The following is an 18,058-nucleotide window of genomic DNA, read 5'->3' as shown; positions in this document are numbered from 1 at the left end:
AACAGCATCAACACTTTGAAACTATCAATCAAAGTCCACCACGAGCATGGCTAACTGTCATAAAGTTTACAAAACACCTGAACAGTTTAATGTTAGGAAAAGTTCATCAACAGAACATGTTCAAAGAAAAAGATGAAAATAATTACCTAACCCTTTTTTTAAAAGGCAAATAAAACTGACGTGATTTAAAACTACAGATCGTATTTCATATTATGAAGAAGCAGGCCTTCTAAATGTGAGTAAAACTCTTCTGGTGTGGACTGAAGAAACTGAACTGGAGCTTCAGGACTGCTTTGTGTGTACAAACTGGGAGGAGTTTAAACTGCTGCTCTGAGGGATGACTCTACTGTGGATTTAGAGGAATATGCTTCCAGTGTTACTGGCTACATCAGCATTTGTGTGGAAAACATTGTGCCCACAAAACGCTGTAGGACATACCCGAATGAGAAACCCTGGATTAACTGTGAGGTTCGGTCCATGCTACGTGCTCGCTCCACTGCATTTGCCTCAGGCAACTCTGAGGACTATAAGAAGGCCAGATACGACCTGTGTAGATCCATCAAAGAGGCCAAGAGGCAACACAGACTGAGGATGGAGGGATTCTACTCCACCTCAGACTCCCGACGCATGTGGCAAGGCCTGCAACACATCACAGACTACCAGCAGAGAAGCAGGGGGGTCACAACCAGCCAACCCACACTACCAGATGAGCTAAATGAGTTCTATGCACGCTTTGAGGTCCTCAACACCAATCACCAGAGAGGGTTTTTGACCACAGAGCGCACACAGGACTCACCACTCACTGTGACATCAGCAGAGGTGCGTACGGTCCTGAGGAGAATAAACCAACGGAAGGCAGCCGGCCCAGACAACATCTCCTCCGTGTCTGCTCATCAGAGCTGGCTGACGGGCTTGCTGACATTTTTAACATGTCACTAGCACAATCCTTTGTGCCCACCTGCTTCAAAACAATCACCATCGTGCCCCTCCCCAAGAAAAACCCTCTGCAGACCCTCTGCAGTTTGCGTACCATCATAACCGGTCCACTGACGACGCTATCAACCCCGTCATCCACACTTGTATCATCAAGATGATACAACAGTCATTGGACTGATCACTGGTGGGGCGGAGGCAGCGTACAGAAGAGAGGTGGCAGACCTGGTGACCTGGTGTCAGGACAATAATCTCTCCCTGAACGCAGAAAAAAACAAGGAGATGATGATTGATCCACGGAGGAAGAGTGTGCAGCACACACCATAGATGAGACTGAGGTGGACAGGGTGAAGTTCCTCTGAACCCTCATCAGCGAGGATCTCACCTGGTCTCACAACACACGACAGAACATCAAGAAATCCCAGCAGTGACTGTACTTCCTAAGGAGGCTGAGAAAATTTGGCATGTCATCCAAAATTCTCAGCAACTTCTACAGAGCGTCCTTACCAGTGCCATCACGGTATGGAAACTGCAGCGTGTGATAAAAACTGCACAGTACATCACAGGAGCAGCCTTCCCCTCACAACAGGACATTTACACCTCCAGGGCCACCAGGAGAGTCCAAAACATTATCAGGGACAGTACACACCCCCAGCACAGACTCTTCACTCTCCTGCTCTCAGGCAGGCGCCACAGGAGTCTAAAATCATACGACAATGAATATCTTGAATCTTGAAATGTAGACATCTGAAATGTCCGAGCTGTCCCTGAAGGCGGCACGTGGCTGCACAAAGTGGGCGTGTCCAGGTGACTTCAGGTAGATATTTCAGAGGCTGAAGGTGTGGTGGCAGAACACTTTTCCGGTTCAATCTGATATCCAGGTGAGCGTTTCTTTGCTTTCTTTAACTCACATTTAGTCTTCTAGCGCACTCATGTAGTGTTCGACTGTTGCTGTAGTAACAGATTATTAAAGGGTTAAAACGGAGTTCTGTACACCGATGATTACTTTTCTCATGAACTCATTGTTACCTGTGTAAAAACTAAATATATCCATTCTGTTCACGTAAGAAAGTGTCGCATTTGATCTATATTGCTTACTTACAACTTGACAGCAAGTTTATTATATTAAATATATGTTTTAATTCCTGTTTATCACTAAACGAAACCCAGAAGCGTCAAGTGTGCTTTGATCTAATGTTATGGCATTTATTTTTATTTTTTTAATCTGCTATGGTAATTTATTTTATTTCCATTGGATATCAACATTTGGTGATCATATTAAGATCGATTGAAAAACTCGTTTTTATTTAGTTTTCCGGTTATATTTTGACAGTGACGTGAAATTGCAGCAGCTTCAGTAATGACGCTGAACAAACATGGATGTGTCCGCATGACGGGTGTTTAAAGATGTTGGAGAAACTTGACAGACGCGTTAAGGATATTACAGAAATACTAAGACTGCTGTAAGGTCACGATTACGGTCATTTACTACTGGACAGATGAAGATTAGCGCCATATTGACGTTCATTTGGGTATCTCTTGGCCATATAACAACATCAGGATTATGGCTTTATTCTCACAATTTAGAGTTTTCCACTGAGATTAATCAATCGTCAAATAACTAGTAGTAGTCAAGATAACTGAAGCCAAATTGATATTTCATCGTGACACTTGCTCTTGGCTTTCACAGGAAGGAGTCTTACAGAATATTCTAAAAATATTTAATAGGCTAATATTTAATAGGTAACCAGACATCTAAACTCACTTATTGAGTTAATTCAACATGTTCTAATGCATGAAAGGAATTACACAGACTAGGGGAAGGTTACAAAATGGGACATAATATACACACTAAATTGCTATTGTAAACTCTGTTTGAACACTTTTGAATTTGTGCTGTTTTATGAATGAAGTTTGGTCAGAATATGTCAAGAATAGTCTCTGGATCATTTGTATGTAGCCTATTTATTGTTGCACAGTGGACAATATAAGGGAACACCTTATCTTAGAGTTCAAGGTGATATTGTGACACTAAAATTAAATGTGTATATATATTTAATATTTCGTCCACTAAATGCGTCACCTTCTCCTGAGTCTACGGGCGCGGCGTCTTCTCCTGCAGGTGGCTAATGTTGAGTTTCACCCCGCCTAACTTGGTATGCTAACCATGGATAAAACAAAACAAAAAGAGTTTAATTCTGCGTGGACATGTATATTTGCTTTCACTGCCAACAATACTAGCTTACCTGCATGCTTGATATGTGGCGAGAAATTGGCAAACAACAAAAAAATGTAATGTTGAAACTCAACATTTAAAGAACACACAGCATTTGCTGAAAAGTACCGAACGGCAGATGCATGAAAAAGAGCAAAGAAATCATCGAGTTCATGCCGCTAAAAGGCTGTGAGGCTGTTGTGAATTGTTTAAAAGCCAAATAAATAAACCACCACCATGTGAAAACACAACGAAACAGACATAAACTGACACAATTAAATACAAACTGGCCTATTTCTCATTAGGCCACAGCTATAGGATTTTATTAATTACATTTTTATATTATATTTTTTATTGTTTTGTGTATTTTATATTATATTCATTTTTATTTAATTTGATTCAACACATATGGGGAGGACTCAAAAAGGCCTGCATAGTTCTGTGTTCAATTTATTTCAAAGTAGGCCGAAACATGCCAGTGTATCTTTTTCCTTCTCTTCAAAAGAGTTTGGTGTTTTCCTTTTGTTAAAACAGGTAAAAATAGCAATATGATCTCAACAGTTTCCTTTATTGTCATTTTGAAATTTCATAAAAGCAACAAATATACTATAGCTATATACAAAACTTTTAAGCTGTTATCAAATATGTTTTGTGGCTCGAGACATTTGAGTAGGTGGAAGAGGGGCAACATGGCTCTTCTGATAGTAAAGGTTGCCGACTCCTGATCTAGAGCTTGCCACCATACAAAATAACAAGAAAGCCTCAAAGTTAATTTTCTTTTCTTTTTTTACAGAAGAACTTCCTGTTGTTATCATGGCGTCTTTATGGGTAAGCCAAGTTCTGTGTATTTATTAAATGTATTTATAAGATTGACCGATTTTTGTTTTTGTTTTTAATTAAACTGATAAACTTTCTGCAGGATGACTTGGACAGTCTTGTGAATACCCCTTCCTCGTTCACAGCAACAGTAGGTCCAACTAGAACTTAAATTGATTTCAGGCTTTACTGTGATTGCAAGGCATAAATTAAAACCAATACAAACTGTCTGCCTGTTCTTCAGACTGGAGAGAGAGGAACCATCAAGCCCAAAGCTAACTTTGATGCAGGAGACGATGCTGTGGCTCTGAGGAAGGCCATTGAAGGACTTGGTACAAAACACACACACAAAGTCTATGTTATAAACATAATCTTTCCAGGATACAGAAATTAACATAACTTCAGTAAATGACAAGATATCTCTAAAGTTAATTGTCAAATTACAGTCAGTCCCTGTTGTATTTTAAGATGAAGTCTTTCTAACGTGCTAATGGATTCCATAATGGTAAATATGATTATAATAATAAACATATTTTAATATGGGGCACTTCTAAGAAGCTTTACATAACAAGCTAAATTAGTAAAACCCAATACAGCACAGAATCATGTAATAATGCTAATTGAGCAACATGGATATATATATATATATATATATATATATATATATATATATATATATATATATATATATATATATATATATATATATATATATATATATATATATATATATATATATATATATATATATATATATATATATATTTTTTTTTTTTTTTTTTTTTTGTATTGTGTCATGGATGACTTAACACTCCTATTGTTTCATAAACTCCTGTTTATGGTGGTGTTTAATAACTTATCTTGCAGCTAAATTCTAGCTTGCCTTAGCTTGCAGCTAAATTCAAGCTTGACTTAGCTTGCAGCTAAATTCAAGCTTGACTTAGCTTGCAGCTTAATTCAAGCTTGCCTTAGCTTGCAGCTAAATTCAAGCTTGCTTAGCTTGCAGCTAAATTCAAGCTTGCCTTAGCTTGCAGCCTAAATTCAAGCTTGACTTAGCTTGCAGCTAAATTCAAGCTTGACTTAGCTTGCAGCTAAATTCAAGCTTGACTTACTTGCAAGCTAAAATTCAAGCTTGACCTTATGCTTGCACTAAATTCAAGCTTGCAGGTAAATTCAAGCTTGCCTTAGGCTTGCAGCTAAATGCAAGCTGCAGCTATTCAAGCTTGCCTGCCGTAGCTTGATCTAATTCAAGCTTGACTTATCTTCGCAGCTAAATTCAAGCTTGCCATTAGCTTCGCAGCCTAAATTCAAGGCTTGACTAGCTTGCAGCCAAATTCAAGCTTGACTTAGCTTGCAGCCAAATTCAAGCTTGACTTAGCTTGCAGCCAAATTCAAGCTTGCCTAGCTTGCAGCTAATTCAAGCTTGCCTTAGCTTGCAGCTAAATTCAAGCTTGCCTTAGCTTTGCAGCTAAATTCAAGCTTGACTTAGCTTGCAGCTAAATTCAAGCTTGCCTTAGCTTGCAGCTAATTCAAGCTTGCCTTAGCTTGCAGCTAAATTCAAGCTTGCCTTAGCTTGCAGCTAAATTCAAGCTTGCCTTAGCTTGCAGCTAAATTCAAGCTTGCCTTAGCTTGCAGCTAAATTCAAGCTTGCCTATAGCTTGCAGCTAAATTCAAGCTTGACTTAGCTTGCAGCTAAATTCAAGCTTGACTTAGCTTGCAGCTAAATTCAAGCTTGACCTTAGCTTGCAGCTAAATACAAGCTTGACTTAGCTTGCAGCTAAATTCAAGCTTGACTTAGCTTGCAGCTAAATTCAAGCTGACTTAGCTTGCAGCTAAATTCAAGCTTGACTTAGCTTGCAGCCAATTCAAGCTTGACTTAGCTTGCAGCCAAATTCAGCTTTGACTTAGGCTTGGCACCAAATTCAAGCTTGACTTAGCTTGCAGCCAAATTCAAGCTTGACTTAGCTTGCAGCCAAATTCAGCTTGACTTAGCTTGCAGCTAAATTCAAGCTTGCCTTAGCTTGCAGCCAATTCAAGCTTGCCTTAAGCTTGCTAGCAAATTCAAGCTGACTTAGCTTGTCAGGCTAAAGTCAAGCTTGCCTTAGCTTGCAGCTAAATTCAAGCTTGCCTTAGCTTGCAGCTAAATTCAAGCTTGCCTTAGCTTGCAGCTAATTCAAGCTTGCCTTAGCTTGCAGCTAAATTCAAGCTTGCCTTAGCTTGCGCCAAATTCAAGCTTGCCTTAGCTTGCAGCTAAATTCAAGCTTGCCTTAGCTTGCAGCTAAATTCAAGCTTGCCTTAGCTTGCAGCTAATTCAAGCTTGCCTTAGCTTGCAGCTAAATTCAAGCTTGCCTTAGCTTGCAGCTAAATTCAAGCTTGCCTTAGCTTGCAGCTAAATTCAAGCTTGCCTTAGCTTGCAGCTAAATTCAAGCTTGCCTTAGCTTGCAGCTAAATTCAAGCTTGCCTTAGCTTGCAGCTAAATTCAAGCTTGACTTAGCTTGCAGCTAAATTCAAGCTTGACTTAGCTTGCAGCTAAATTCAAGCTTGACTTAGCTTGCAGCTAAATTCAAGCTTGCCTTAGCTTGCAGCTAAATTCAAGCTTGACTTAGCTTGCAGCTAAATTCAAGCTTGCCTTAGCTTGCAGCTAAATTCAAGCTTGTCTAGCTTGCAGCTAAATTCAAGCTTGACTTAGCTTGCAGCTAAATTCAAGCTTGCAGTACTTAGCTTGCAGCTAAATTCAAGCTTGACTTAGCTTGCAGCCAAATTCAAGCTTGCCTTAGCTTGCAGCCTAATTCAAGCTTGACTTAGCTTGCAGCCAACTTCAAGCTTGACATAGCTTGCAGCCAAATTCAAGCTTGACTTAGCTTGCAGCCAAATTCAAGCTTGACTTAGCTTGCAGCCAAATTCAAGCTTGACTTAGCTTGCAGCCAAATTCAAGCTTGACTTAGCTTGCAGCTAAATTCAAGCTTGCCTTAGCTTGCAGCTAAATTCAAGCTTGCCTTAGCTTGCAGCTAAATTCAAGCTTGACTTAGCTTGCAGCTAAATTCAAGCTTGCCTTAGCTTGCAGCTAAATTCAAGCTTGCCTTAGCTTGCAGCTAAATTCAAGCTTGACTTAGCTTGCAGCTAAATTCAAGCTTGCCTTAGCTTTCAGCTAAATTCAAGCTTGACTTAGCTTGCAGCCAAATTCAAGCTTGACTTAGCTTGCAGCTCAATTCAAGCTTGCCTTAGCTTGCAGCTCAATTCAAGCTTGCCTTAGCTTTACAGCTAAATTCAAGCTTGACTTAGCTTGCAGCTAAATTCAAGCTTGACTTAGCTTGCAGCCAAATTCAAGCTTGACTTAGCTTGCAGCCAAATTCAAGCTTGACTTAGCTTGCAGCTAAATTCAAGCTTGACTTAGCTTGCAGCCAAATTCAAGCTTGACTTAGCTTGCAGCCAAATTCAAGCTTGACTTGGCTTGCAGCCAAATTCAAGCTTGACTTAGCTTGCAGCCAAATTCAAGCTTGACTTAGCTTGCAGCCAAATTCAAGCTTGACTTGGCTTGCCGCCAAATTCAAGCTTGACTTGGCTTGCCGCCAAATTCAAGCTTGACTTGGCTTGCCGCCAAATTCAAGCTTGACTTAGCTTGCCGCCAAATTCAAGCTTGACTTAGCTTGCAGCCAAATTCAAGCTTGACTTAGCTTGCAGCTAAATTCAAGCTTGACTTAGCTTGCAGCTAAATTCAAGCTTGCCTTAGCTTTCAGCTAAATTCAAGCTTGCCTTAGCTTTCAGCTAAATTCAAGCTTGCCTTAGCTTGCAGCTAAATTCAAGCTTGATTTAGCTTGCAGCTAAATTCAAGCTTGACTTAGCTTGCAGCTAAATTCAAGCTTGACTTAGCTTGCAGCTAAATTCAAGCTTGCCTTAGCTTTCAGTTCAGCTAAATTCAAGCTTGCCTTAGCTTTCAGCTAAATTCAAGCTTGCCTTAGCTTTCAGCTAAATTCAAGCTTGCCTTAGCTTGCAGCTAAATTCAAGCTTGCCTTAGCTTGCAGCTAAATTCAAGCTTGCCTTAGCTTGCAGCCAAATTCAAGCTTGCCTTAGCTTGCAGCTAAATTCAAGCTTGCCTTAGCTTGCAGCTAAATTCAAGCTTGCCTTAGCTTGCAGCTAAATTCAAGCTTGACTTAGCTTGCAGCTAAATTCAAGCTTGCCTTAGCTTGCTGCTAAATTCAAGCTTGCCTTAGCTTGCAGCTAAATTCAAGCTTGACTTAGCTTGCAGCAAAATTCAAGCTTGCCTTAGCTTTCAGCTAAATTCAAGCTTGCCTTGGCTTGCAGCTAAATTCAAGCTTGCCTTGGCTTGCAGTTAAATTCAAGCTTGCCTTAGCTTTCAGCTAAATTCAAGCTTGCCTTAGCTTTCAGCTAAATTCAAGCTTGCCTTAGCTTGCAGCTAAATTCAAGCTTGCCTTGGCTTGCAGCTAAATTCAAGCTTGCCTTGGCTTGCAGTTAAATTCAAGCTTGCCTTGGCTTGCAGTTAAATTCAAGCTTGCCTTAGCTTTCAGCTAAATTCAAGCTTGCCTTAGCTTGCAGCTAAATTCAAGCTTGCCTTAGCTTGCAGTTAAATTCAAGCTTGCCTTAGCTTGCAGCTAAATTCAAGCTTGACTTAGCTTGCAGCTAAATTCAAGCTTGACTTAGCTTGCAGCCAAATTCAAGCTTGACTTAGCTTGCAGCCAAATTCAAGCTTGACTTAGCTTGCAGCCAAATTCAAGCTTGACTTAGCTTGCAGCCAAATTCAAGCTTGACTTAGCTTGCAGCCAAATTCAAGCTTGACTAGCTTGCAGCCAAATTCAAGCTTGACTTAGCTTGCAGCCAAATTCAAGCTTGACTTAGCTTGCAGCCAAATTCAAGCTTGACTTAGCTTGCAGCCAAATTCAAGCTTGACTTAGCTTGCAGCCAAATTCAAGCTTGACTTAGCTTGCAGCCAAATTCAAGCTTGACTTAGCTTGCAGCCAAATTCAAGCTTGACTTAGCTTGCAGCCAAATTCAAGCTTGACTTAGCTTGCAGCCAAATTCAAGCTTGACTTAGCTTGCAGCCAAATTCAAGCTTGACTTAGCTTGCAGCCAAATTCAAGCTTGACTTAGCTTGCAGCCAAATTCAAGCTTGCCTTAGCTTGCAGCCAAATTCAAGCTTGCCTTAGCTTGCAGCCAAATTCAAGCTTGCCTTAGCTTGCAGCCTAAATTCAAGCTTGCCTTAGCTTGCATCTAAATTCAAGCTTGCCTTAGCTTGCAGCTAAATTCAAGCTTGCCTTAGCTTGCAGCTAAATTCAAGCTTGCCTTAGCTTGCAGCTAAATTCAAGCTTGCCTTAGCTTGCAGCTAAATTCAAGCTTGACTTAGCTTGCAGCCAAATTCAAGCTTGCCTTAGCTTTCAGCCAAATTCAAGCTTGCCTTAGCTTGCAGCCAAATTCAAGCTTGACTTAGCTTGCAGCCAAATTCAAGCTTGACTTAGCTTGCAGCCAAATTCAAGCTTGACTTAGCTTTCAGCTAAATTCAAGCTTGCCTTAGCTTTCAGCTAAATTCAAGCTTGCCTTAGCTTGCAGCTAAATTCAAGCTTGCCTTAGCTTTCAGCTAAATTCAAGCTTGCCTTAGCTTGCAGCTAAATTCAAGCTTGCCTTAGCTTGCAGCTAAATTCAAGCTTGCCTTAGCTTGCAGCCAAATTCAAGCTTGCCTTAGCTTGCAGCTAAATTCAAGCTTGCCTTAGCTTGCAGCTAAATTCAAGCTTGCCTTAGCTTGCAGCTAAATTCAAGCTTGCCTTAGCTTGCAGCTAAATTCAAGCTTGCCTTAGCTTGCTGCTAAATTCAAGCTTGCCTTAGCTTGCAGCTAAATTCAAGCTTGACTTAGCTTGCAGCTAAATTCAAGCTTGCCTTAGCTTTCAGCTAAATTCAAGCTTGCCTTAGCTTGCAGCTAAATTCAAGCTTGCCTTGGCTTGCAGCTAAATTCAAGCTTGCCTTGGCTTGCAGTTAAATTCAAGCTTGCCTTAGCTTTCAGCTAAATTCAAGCTTGCCTTAGCTTGCAGCTAAATTCAAGCTTGCCTTAGCTTGCAGTTAAATTCAAGCTTGCCTTAGCTTTCAGCTAAATTCAAGCTTGCCTTAGCTTGCAGCTAAATTCAAGCTTGCAGTTAAATTCAAGCTTGCAGCTAAATTCAAGCTTGCCTTAGCTTGCAGCTAATTCAAGCTTGCCTTAGCTTGCAGCTAAATTCAAGCTTGACTTAGCTTGCAGCCAACTTCAAGCTTGACTTAGCTTGCAGCTAAATTCAAGCTTGCCTTAGCTTGCAGCTAAATTCAAGCTTGCCTTAGCTTGCAGCTAAATTCAAGCTTGACTTAGCTTGCAGCTAAATTCAAGCTTGCCTTAGCTTTCAGCTAAATTCAAGCTTGACTTAGCTTGCAGCCAAATTCAAGCTTGACTTAGCTTGCAGCTAAATTCAAGCTTGCCTTAGCTTGCAGCTCAATTCAAGCTTGCCTTAGCTTTACAGCTAAATTCAAGCTTGACTTAGCTTGCAGCTAAATTCAAGCTTGACTTAGCTTGCAGCCAAATTCAAGCTTGACTTAGCTTGCAGCCAAATTCAAGCTTGACTTAGCTTGCAGCTAAATTCAAGCTTGACTTAGCTTGCAGCCAAATTCAAGCTTGACTTAGCTTGCAGCCAAATTCAAGCTTGACTTGGCTTGCAGCCAAATTCAAGCTTGACTTAGCTTGCAGCCAAATTCAAGCTTGACTTAGCTTGCAGCCAAATTCAAGCTTGACTTGGCTTGCCGCCAAATTCAAGCTTGACTTGGCTTGCCGCCAAATTCAAGCTTGACTTGGCTTGCCGCCAAATTCAAGCTTGACTTGGCTTGCCGCCAAATTCAAGCTTGACTTAGCTTGCCGCCAAATTCAAGCTTGACTTAGCTTGCCGCCAAATTCAAGCTTGACTTAGCTTGCAGCTAAATTCAAGCTTGACTTAGCTTGCAGCTAAATTCAAGCTTGACTTAGCTTGCCGCTAAATTCAAGCTTGCCTGCTTACTAGTTTTTCCCTAACTGTACTCTGTCATATAACAAGTGATCTATACATTTTGATATATAAGTTTGTTAATATCTAAATGAGGCAGTGTCTAAATCTAATCATGATGGTGGGAACACAGCTAAACGAAACGTTAGCAAAACCCAGAGCTGTTCATTCTAGTGGAATACATGCGAGGTGTGTTTTAGGTTATCACATTTAAATGTATTGGATATTTTTATGTTCTATGACGGCTATGCAGGTTCTTACTCAACCTAAACGGCCATACAATAACGGCATCACACACTTTGTTTCTGTTGCACTTTTGCCAGCCAGAAAACACTTCAAATGTTTTTTCTTATTTGTACTGCATAGAGCGGTCTGTGGCTATGAACCTGTTGCTCATGTTGTTCTGATTTTCATGTGGTCACTCCTCGCATTTCTTTTTTTTCTTCACATGTTTCAGGCACAAAAGACAAAGTTTTGATTGACATTTTGACCCATCGAAGCAGCGCTCAGAGGCAGCTCATCTGTGAGGCTTACCACGAAGCCACCGACAGAGTAAGATATCACACGTGTGTGTGTGTGTGTGTGTGTGTGTGTGTGTGTGTGTGTGTGTGTGTGTGTGTGTGAGAGATAAGTCTGGGTTTGGATGTAGTTTCGAGGCCTGGGTGTATTTGCATGGGTGTGGTTCTGTTTGAAAAGTGACGGGTTGTGTTTACGTCATAGACATTAGTGGATGATGTGAAAGGAGACACCAGCGGTGACTTTGAGGATGTGCTGGTGGCGCTCATCACCCCTCCTGCAGCGTTCGACTGCCATGAAGTGATGCGGGCCATGAAAGTCAGTTTTCTCACTTTGTTTCCTTTTCGTCTTATTTTATAACATTACAAATAAATGAGGAAAGAAAGATATTCTAAATAACATGTAGAATACAAAGTCAAACTGGAAAATAATATATCGTAAAGGAATCTAGTTTATTGCCAGGTTTTCACATGATATTTGGTGTATAACGATAAATGTAGTCTGAGAAAAGAAAATGGGTATGGCATTTGTTTGTTGGCTAAAGTGAAGCATTGCATGTTGCTTAAGTTCCTCAATTTGTCCTTTTTTATATTTCTATTTATGATTTGAGGGGTTTAACCAGTTAATTTAAGTTCACTTGTATATTGTCGTTCACGGTGTAAATGGCGTTCACTCGGTCAGCTCCATGTGGTAAAGTAACCGTGTGACGTTGCAGGGAGCTGGGACAGAAGACAGCGTCTTGATTGAAATCTTTACCTCCAGATCCAACCAGCAAATCAAAGCACTCACTGATGTCTATTTGGAAGGTAAAGAATGTGAGATTCTTCACATATTGTCAATGTGAGAGAACGACAGTCCATGCTAAAGTGTTCGACTGACTGCCTATTTCAAAAGTATGAACGTTCTTGTTTGGTGATTTTGATTTCATGTTCAAATACGTCACAAGTTTGTTTTGGATGTTTTTCTCCACAGAAACGGAGAAGAAGCTGACCCTTGACCTGAAGTCGGAAGTTTCCGGAGACTTTGCCGACGCGTTGCTCCTCCTGGCCGAGGTTAGTCCTCACGATGCAAAGAAACGTGTGTGTGTGTGTGTGTGTGTGTGTGTGTGTGTGTGTGAGATAATTTAAATCACATTTACAGGTTGCATATAAAATGTTAATAAAAATATTTTACCATGACATAAATATGACTATAAGATTTTAATAATAGTTAAACGAAGAGGGAAACTGACATGATGTTGAGAGTGAACTGTGCAGGTACAAAACAAACAGTCCCTTCATCACATTCTTCATCTTCACAGACATAATTACTCAACATAAAGGGAGAGTAAACGAGTTCTGTTGGTTTGAACAAGGCTTGTCTGCACATCAGGAGTTTGTAAATGTGAAGCCAACAGTGGGTAGTTTACTTATTGTTTAAAAAAACTGATGAAAGGCATAAACTGCAGGAACATAAAGCCTGATGTTGCTGTTTATATTTCTTTTTTAGGGCAAGAGGGAAGACAGCACCGCAGTAGATACAGAGAAGGCAAAAGAAGACGCCAAGGTGCAGTATGACGTGTGTTTGAACTTGAACAGCACAGAAAATGTTATCATTTTATAAGCATATTTCTTTTATTATTTTCAACCCAGACCCTTTATGAGGCTGGGGAGAAGAAGTGGGGCACCGATGAATCTAAATTTGTTGACATCCTCTGCCAGAGAAGTATACCTCAACTGAGACAAAGTACGTGAGGCGTATCTCGTATTGTGTTTAATCTAGACTAGAATAAAGTTCTTACAAATGTAAAGTGAGATTTCTTCCTTCTTTGTGCAGCTCTTGTTGAATACAAGAACATCAGTGGAAAGACTCTGCAGCAAAGCATCGAAGGAGAGATGTCGGGGGAGCTGGAGGAACTTCTGGTGGCTATCGGTATGTTCATGAACTTTTAATTCTAACATTTACGGACAAAAGTATATCGACAAAGTCTTCACAGAAGAGCAGCAGATTAATGTTTTGGAATGACATGTTCAACGCTCACGTACAGGAGAAATGGTAGCGTGTCCACATACTTTTGGTCATGTGGTGTCCACCCTCACATCAGGAGTGAATTTACTATGTTGGATATCTACTGTACATGAAGGCTTTTTTTTATTTTTATCTAATAAATATTTAGCAGCAAAACTGTTAATTTTCAAATATTTTTATCTTCCTCTTGTAGCAAAAGTGTTATTTTTACCCACATTGTCGTATTAAACTTCTGTAACTCCTCCAGTGAAATGTGCGAAGAGCGTACCGGCCTACTTTGCAGAGCGCCTGTATGAGAGCATGAAGGTGAATATATTGTTTTTATTACTTTCGCCAAGGAGGTTATGTTTTTGGGTTTGTTTGTCTCTCAGCAGGAATATGAACAAAACTAATGGGCCAGTTTTCATGAAACTTGGATTCAGGGTGAAGCAACTCATTACACTTTGGAGCGGATCTGATACGGGGAATACACACATTAATATCCACTCATGGTGGAGGTCTGGCTCTCGAGTGCTCTTCTGGTTGCATCTGTTTTAGTTGTACAAACAGAAATAAATAATATCCAGCACATGGCAACATGTTAATTTAAGAAAGTACATCCCATAATAGCTGTTCAGCAGTGAGCATTTTAATATTGAATCTTTCTTTAGAAGTTGAGCAGTATTATAGATGTACTCCAGTTTACTGCATGCTCGCTGAATTCTTACTGCACTTGAGCTGTATCCATAACAGGAATGTTTTGAAATGTTAAGATACGACAGTAGTAACACAATGGCCATGCGCTGCGTCCCAGATCCATACTACAACATGTACGACTATCATCATCGTACACTAACGAGATCAAAGAAAGTCACTCAAACTGCAACTTCTAAAGATTTCACACTTTCTTTCTTTCCAAGATTTATTTGGAGCGGTTTCAGCAGCACCCACTATTTAGTTAAATATCTTCAGCTTTCCTTTGTACATTGCTTTATAACGTTATTTAGTAAGCACACTGTTCTTGAGAATACTCTCCAGAGGGAACACGCTACATACTAGTATGGATTTAGGACCCCGCTATCCACCCGACAGATCTCAACTAATGAACGGAGTAAAAGCAACACGGACTCTGCTCCCAGTTTCACCAGGATTGCCTCGTTTTTAATTATATTATTATAAATATCATCAGAATAATTATTTAAAAAATGCTATAATCACAAATCATTTTATATAGTGGTTTCTTTTTCTACTAAGTCTGCTAAATGTAATTTAATATTCTAGAGAAAAGTCGGCAGTACTACAGAATACATTCTGTATTTCAATTAATTTGAACATCAAGTGTAAAAATCTGTTGTTGCCCCGTGTGTGTGTGTGTGTGTGTGTGTGTGATTTTGTGTGTGTTGTCAGGGTGGTGGAACAGACGAGTCGACTTTGAACCGGATCATGGTGAGCCGCTCTGAGATCGATATGCTGGACATCAGAGCCGAGTTCAAGAAACTCTACGAATACTCTCTGCACTCTGCCATCGAGGTGAGGATGTGATGACTGAATCTAAAGGAGTGACTGAAGTGATATAGTTGCAATAGCTTCCTCTCTGTACATTCCAGTTATGGGCTACAGCGCAGCAGCATTGGCTCTGGCCTCTGTGGAGTTACTGTCTGAGGCTTTGTGAGTCATCAAAGTTTGAAGAATGATCTCGCTGACCGAAACTGACAACGGCTTGATTTTTATCTGGCGCATCACTTTGAGATCTGTGAAGCCAAGTATATGTATGAATAACGCAGAAGCCAAGAGGTCCTCTGAGACACACACACACACACACACACACACACACACACACACAGAGACAAAATGACTCATCTGGTGGATAACTGGAGCTGTGTGAAACAGAAGTGCCTGAACGCCTCTTTATATTACACACAACTAATGTTACTAACATGTGGAAGAGCATTTCATAGGATTCTATCAACTCTTAGTGTAAAACAAACTATTCATTGGTGAGGTATGTCTTCTGATGTATGGTACAGGTTGTCTGGGTGTTTTCTATCTTTCCTTTTTTATTTTGCACCTTGTGGTTGCACAGGTGGATTTGTTCTGCAGTCCTGATCAAATCATTTAGAGATTAAAAGAAGCACCCACCTGCTGCAGCCCAAGAGGCAAATTAAAAGACGGCTTTGTGTCCAAGGCGGTAAATGAAACCCACATTCAGCCAATCCCTTGGTAGCTCCAGCTCTAGCTCCCTCAGCCTCTCTGACAAGTAACCATCCATCATTTAGACTGCTGAAGTTTCAGTGACACAAACCTTTCTCAGAGGCTGTGGCGTCACCTTCATGCAGACTGCTGTTCCCCTAGCTGTTATAACTTTTAGAACTCAATGCAACGTCTCACTGAGCTTTCCTACAAAATTAAGTGTTTTCAGGGTTTACTATATAGTTTAAGATAAGAGGGTATCTTTTATAGCACTTGCTATTAAGAAAAGTACTGGCATCAAAATATAATTAAAGTAACAGTTTCACAGACGACGAGAACAAAGAAGTAACGTTATCATCTACTGCTCGTCCTCACAGTAACTTCCCTACAGGGCTAAAACATTCTGGCTCAAAACATACAAACTCCAGCCATCACATACAAATGTTTCAGTGAGACTAAATATGATAAATTGCTACAACACTCATTACACAGAATGGCTGAGTTCAGAATAATGAATATTAATGGATTTTAATTATTGATGCATTAATGTGTTAATCACTTTAATGTTGGTAAAAGTGGAGCTCATTTTAATTATGTTATATACTGCTGGGTAGCTTAATATATAATAATGCACCATAATGTATTAGTTGATTTATAGTTTGTATTAATAATGTCAATCTGCAAAGAAACTAAAGCTGTCAGATTTAAAAAGTAACATTTTTCCTCTGAGATGTAGAAGAATAAAGTAGCATAAAATGGAAATACTCAAGTAAAGTACCTCTAAAATTGTACTTTAGTAAATGTACTTGTTACATTCCAGCCCAGTCAGTGTGGTGGGAAGACTCTTTTCTCCTCGCTTGTGTTGTTGTGTCCTCCAGTCAGATCTGTCGGACAACCACGGCGACTGTGTGAAGGCCATCTGTGGAGGAGACGACTAACTAACCCCGCGGTCTGAACCTGAGGCCAAGAAGAATCTGCTTCCTCTTGAACTCACGCTGTCGTCCTCTGATGCTTTACTTTCATCTTCAACCTACTAACTGATAACTTGTTTACCGCCTTAGAGCAACAGGCAGCTTTGAAAGACAGACGTCATGTGAAGTTATAATAGGACCGTCTGCAGATCTTTGAAGATGGATTTGAAGATGGAAGACGTCAACTGACAAAGTTTTAATATAAAATTCTGTTTTGTTTCAGTCTGATTGCCGAAGGAAATATGAAAAGACTCTGCGAAAAATTTGTGGAGGAGATGATGATTAACATCGACATGTTTAGCTCTCGCTACGTCTTCACTTCCATTTCTGTCGTTTTCTCATTCTTATCAACCAGAACATCTGCACGTCCTTATACAACAGTAGAGGAAACGACTCCTTAAACACACGTGGACTTTATTTATTGGGAAGGGAAATGTCCAATCAAAACTTACAATCAAACAAAGCTTTTAGCGATTTTCCGTTCAGTTGTTGCTTCATTCATGCCTTTTATTGATGTTGTTTTTCTTCTGCCTGTTAACTCTCCAAATAGAAATGTTACAGCAAACTTAAACCCTGCAGTGCAGCAGTAATGCAGGAAGTACACAGATATAGTTGTGATAATGAGTTTATGCTTGATGAGAATCTCCATAATATAAGATGCTCTTGTATGTTACTGTTTGTTCATTGTGTTGTTAAATCTTTGTAACCGTTTAAATTGCATCAGAGGGCTAAATGTGTTCTTCAGTCTGTTGGCCAATGGATTAAATAAATAATTGATGGAAATTTTGATAGTGGGTTTGAATTTGTTTGATCGGGTGAATTGAGAGTAATTTATCATTTGTTAACTAAATGAATCCAGCAAATTAATAAATAACAATAAAAAAATCATTAAATGTTGACATGAGTGGTTATTGGGTAGATTTATTAAGTGTTACGTTTTTTTATTTTATGGGTCTTTACTTGACATTTGTGGTAATTTCCTCAAGTTTTGTACTTTTACTGTAATTTGAATGACAAAATTCCAATTTCTTATAGCATAATCTAGAAAGCATTTTAGCCATGCAGTGCACAGCAGAGCAGCTGAACTCTGAAGAAAAATATTTTGTATTGGAATTCCACAAATTAATAAATAGTTTACATTAATGTTGTTTATAATCGGTACTAAATTGCACAATTATTCACGGGACACTTCCTGTGAAATTACTGAAATATATATTTGTAAATAATTGAAACAAGGCTTCACAAAAACAGTAATGACTAATTAAAATGATTACATTAAAAGTCTGTGAAATATATGTAAGGAGGCATTACTGAGCAGAGTATACTTTTAAATTGAGTAATTGTGGCTGTTGTCCTGTCACTAACAAAATAAGACATTTGAAATCTTTATCACCATCTCACTCAGCTCTTCTGTCTCCCTCTTG

The 18,058-nt window shown here is 39.7% G+C and overlaps 1 protein-coding gene across 2 annotated transcripts; it reads left to right on the top strand.

The window, feature by feature from the left end:
- The first annotated feature begins 1,742 nt into the window (after window positions 1-1,742).
- On the top strand, window positions 1,743-17,417 carry anxa3a (annexin A3a). Of its 2 annotated transcripts, none has more exons than XM_029439735.1 (14): window positions 1,743-1,814; window positions 3,942-3,976; window positions 4,068-4,115; window positions 4,209-4,296; window positions 11,429-11,523; window positions 11,692-11,805; window positions 12,203-12,293; window positions 12,460-12,539; window positions 12,976-13,032; window positions 13,119-13,212; window positions 13,303-13,398; window positions 13,742-13,800; window positions 14,881-15,003; window positions 16,858-17,417. In XM_029439735.1, the coding sequence occupies exons 2-14, from the start codon at window positions 3,962-3,964 to the stop codon at window positions 16,918-16,920; spliced, it is 1,023 nt and encodes a 340-aa protein (XP_029295595.1). In that variant the 5' UTR covers window positions 1,743-1,814; window positions 3,942-3,961; the 3' UTR covers window positions 16,921-17,417. The 2 variants fall into 2 exon arrangements, with proteins under 2 accessions (XP_029295595.1, XP_029295596.1); XM_029439736.1 differs by having other exon boundaries at window positions 1,744-1,814; window positions 16,542-17,417.
- The last annotated feature ends 641 nt before the right edge of the window (window positions 17,418-18,058 follow it).

This window comes from Cottoperca gobio, chromosome 9 (genome assembly GCF_900634415.1).
Source record: "Cottoperca gobio chromosome 9, fCotGob3.1, whole genome shotgun sequence".
NCBI lineage: Eukaryota > Metazoa > Chordata > Actinopteri > Perciformes > Bovichtidae > Cottoperca > Cottoperca gobio.
The sequence above is the reverse complement of the archived record's forward strand: the minus strand, read 5'-3'. Positions and strand labels throughout refer to the sequence as shown.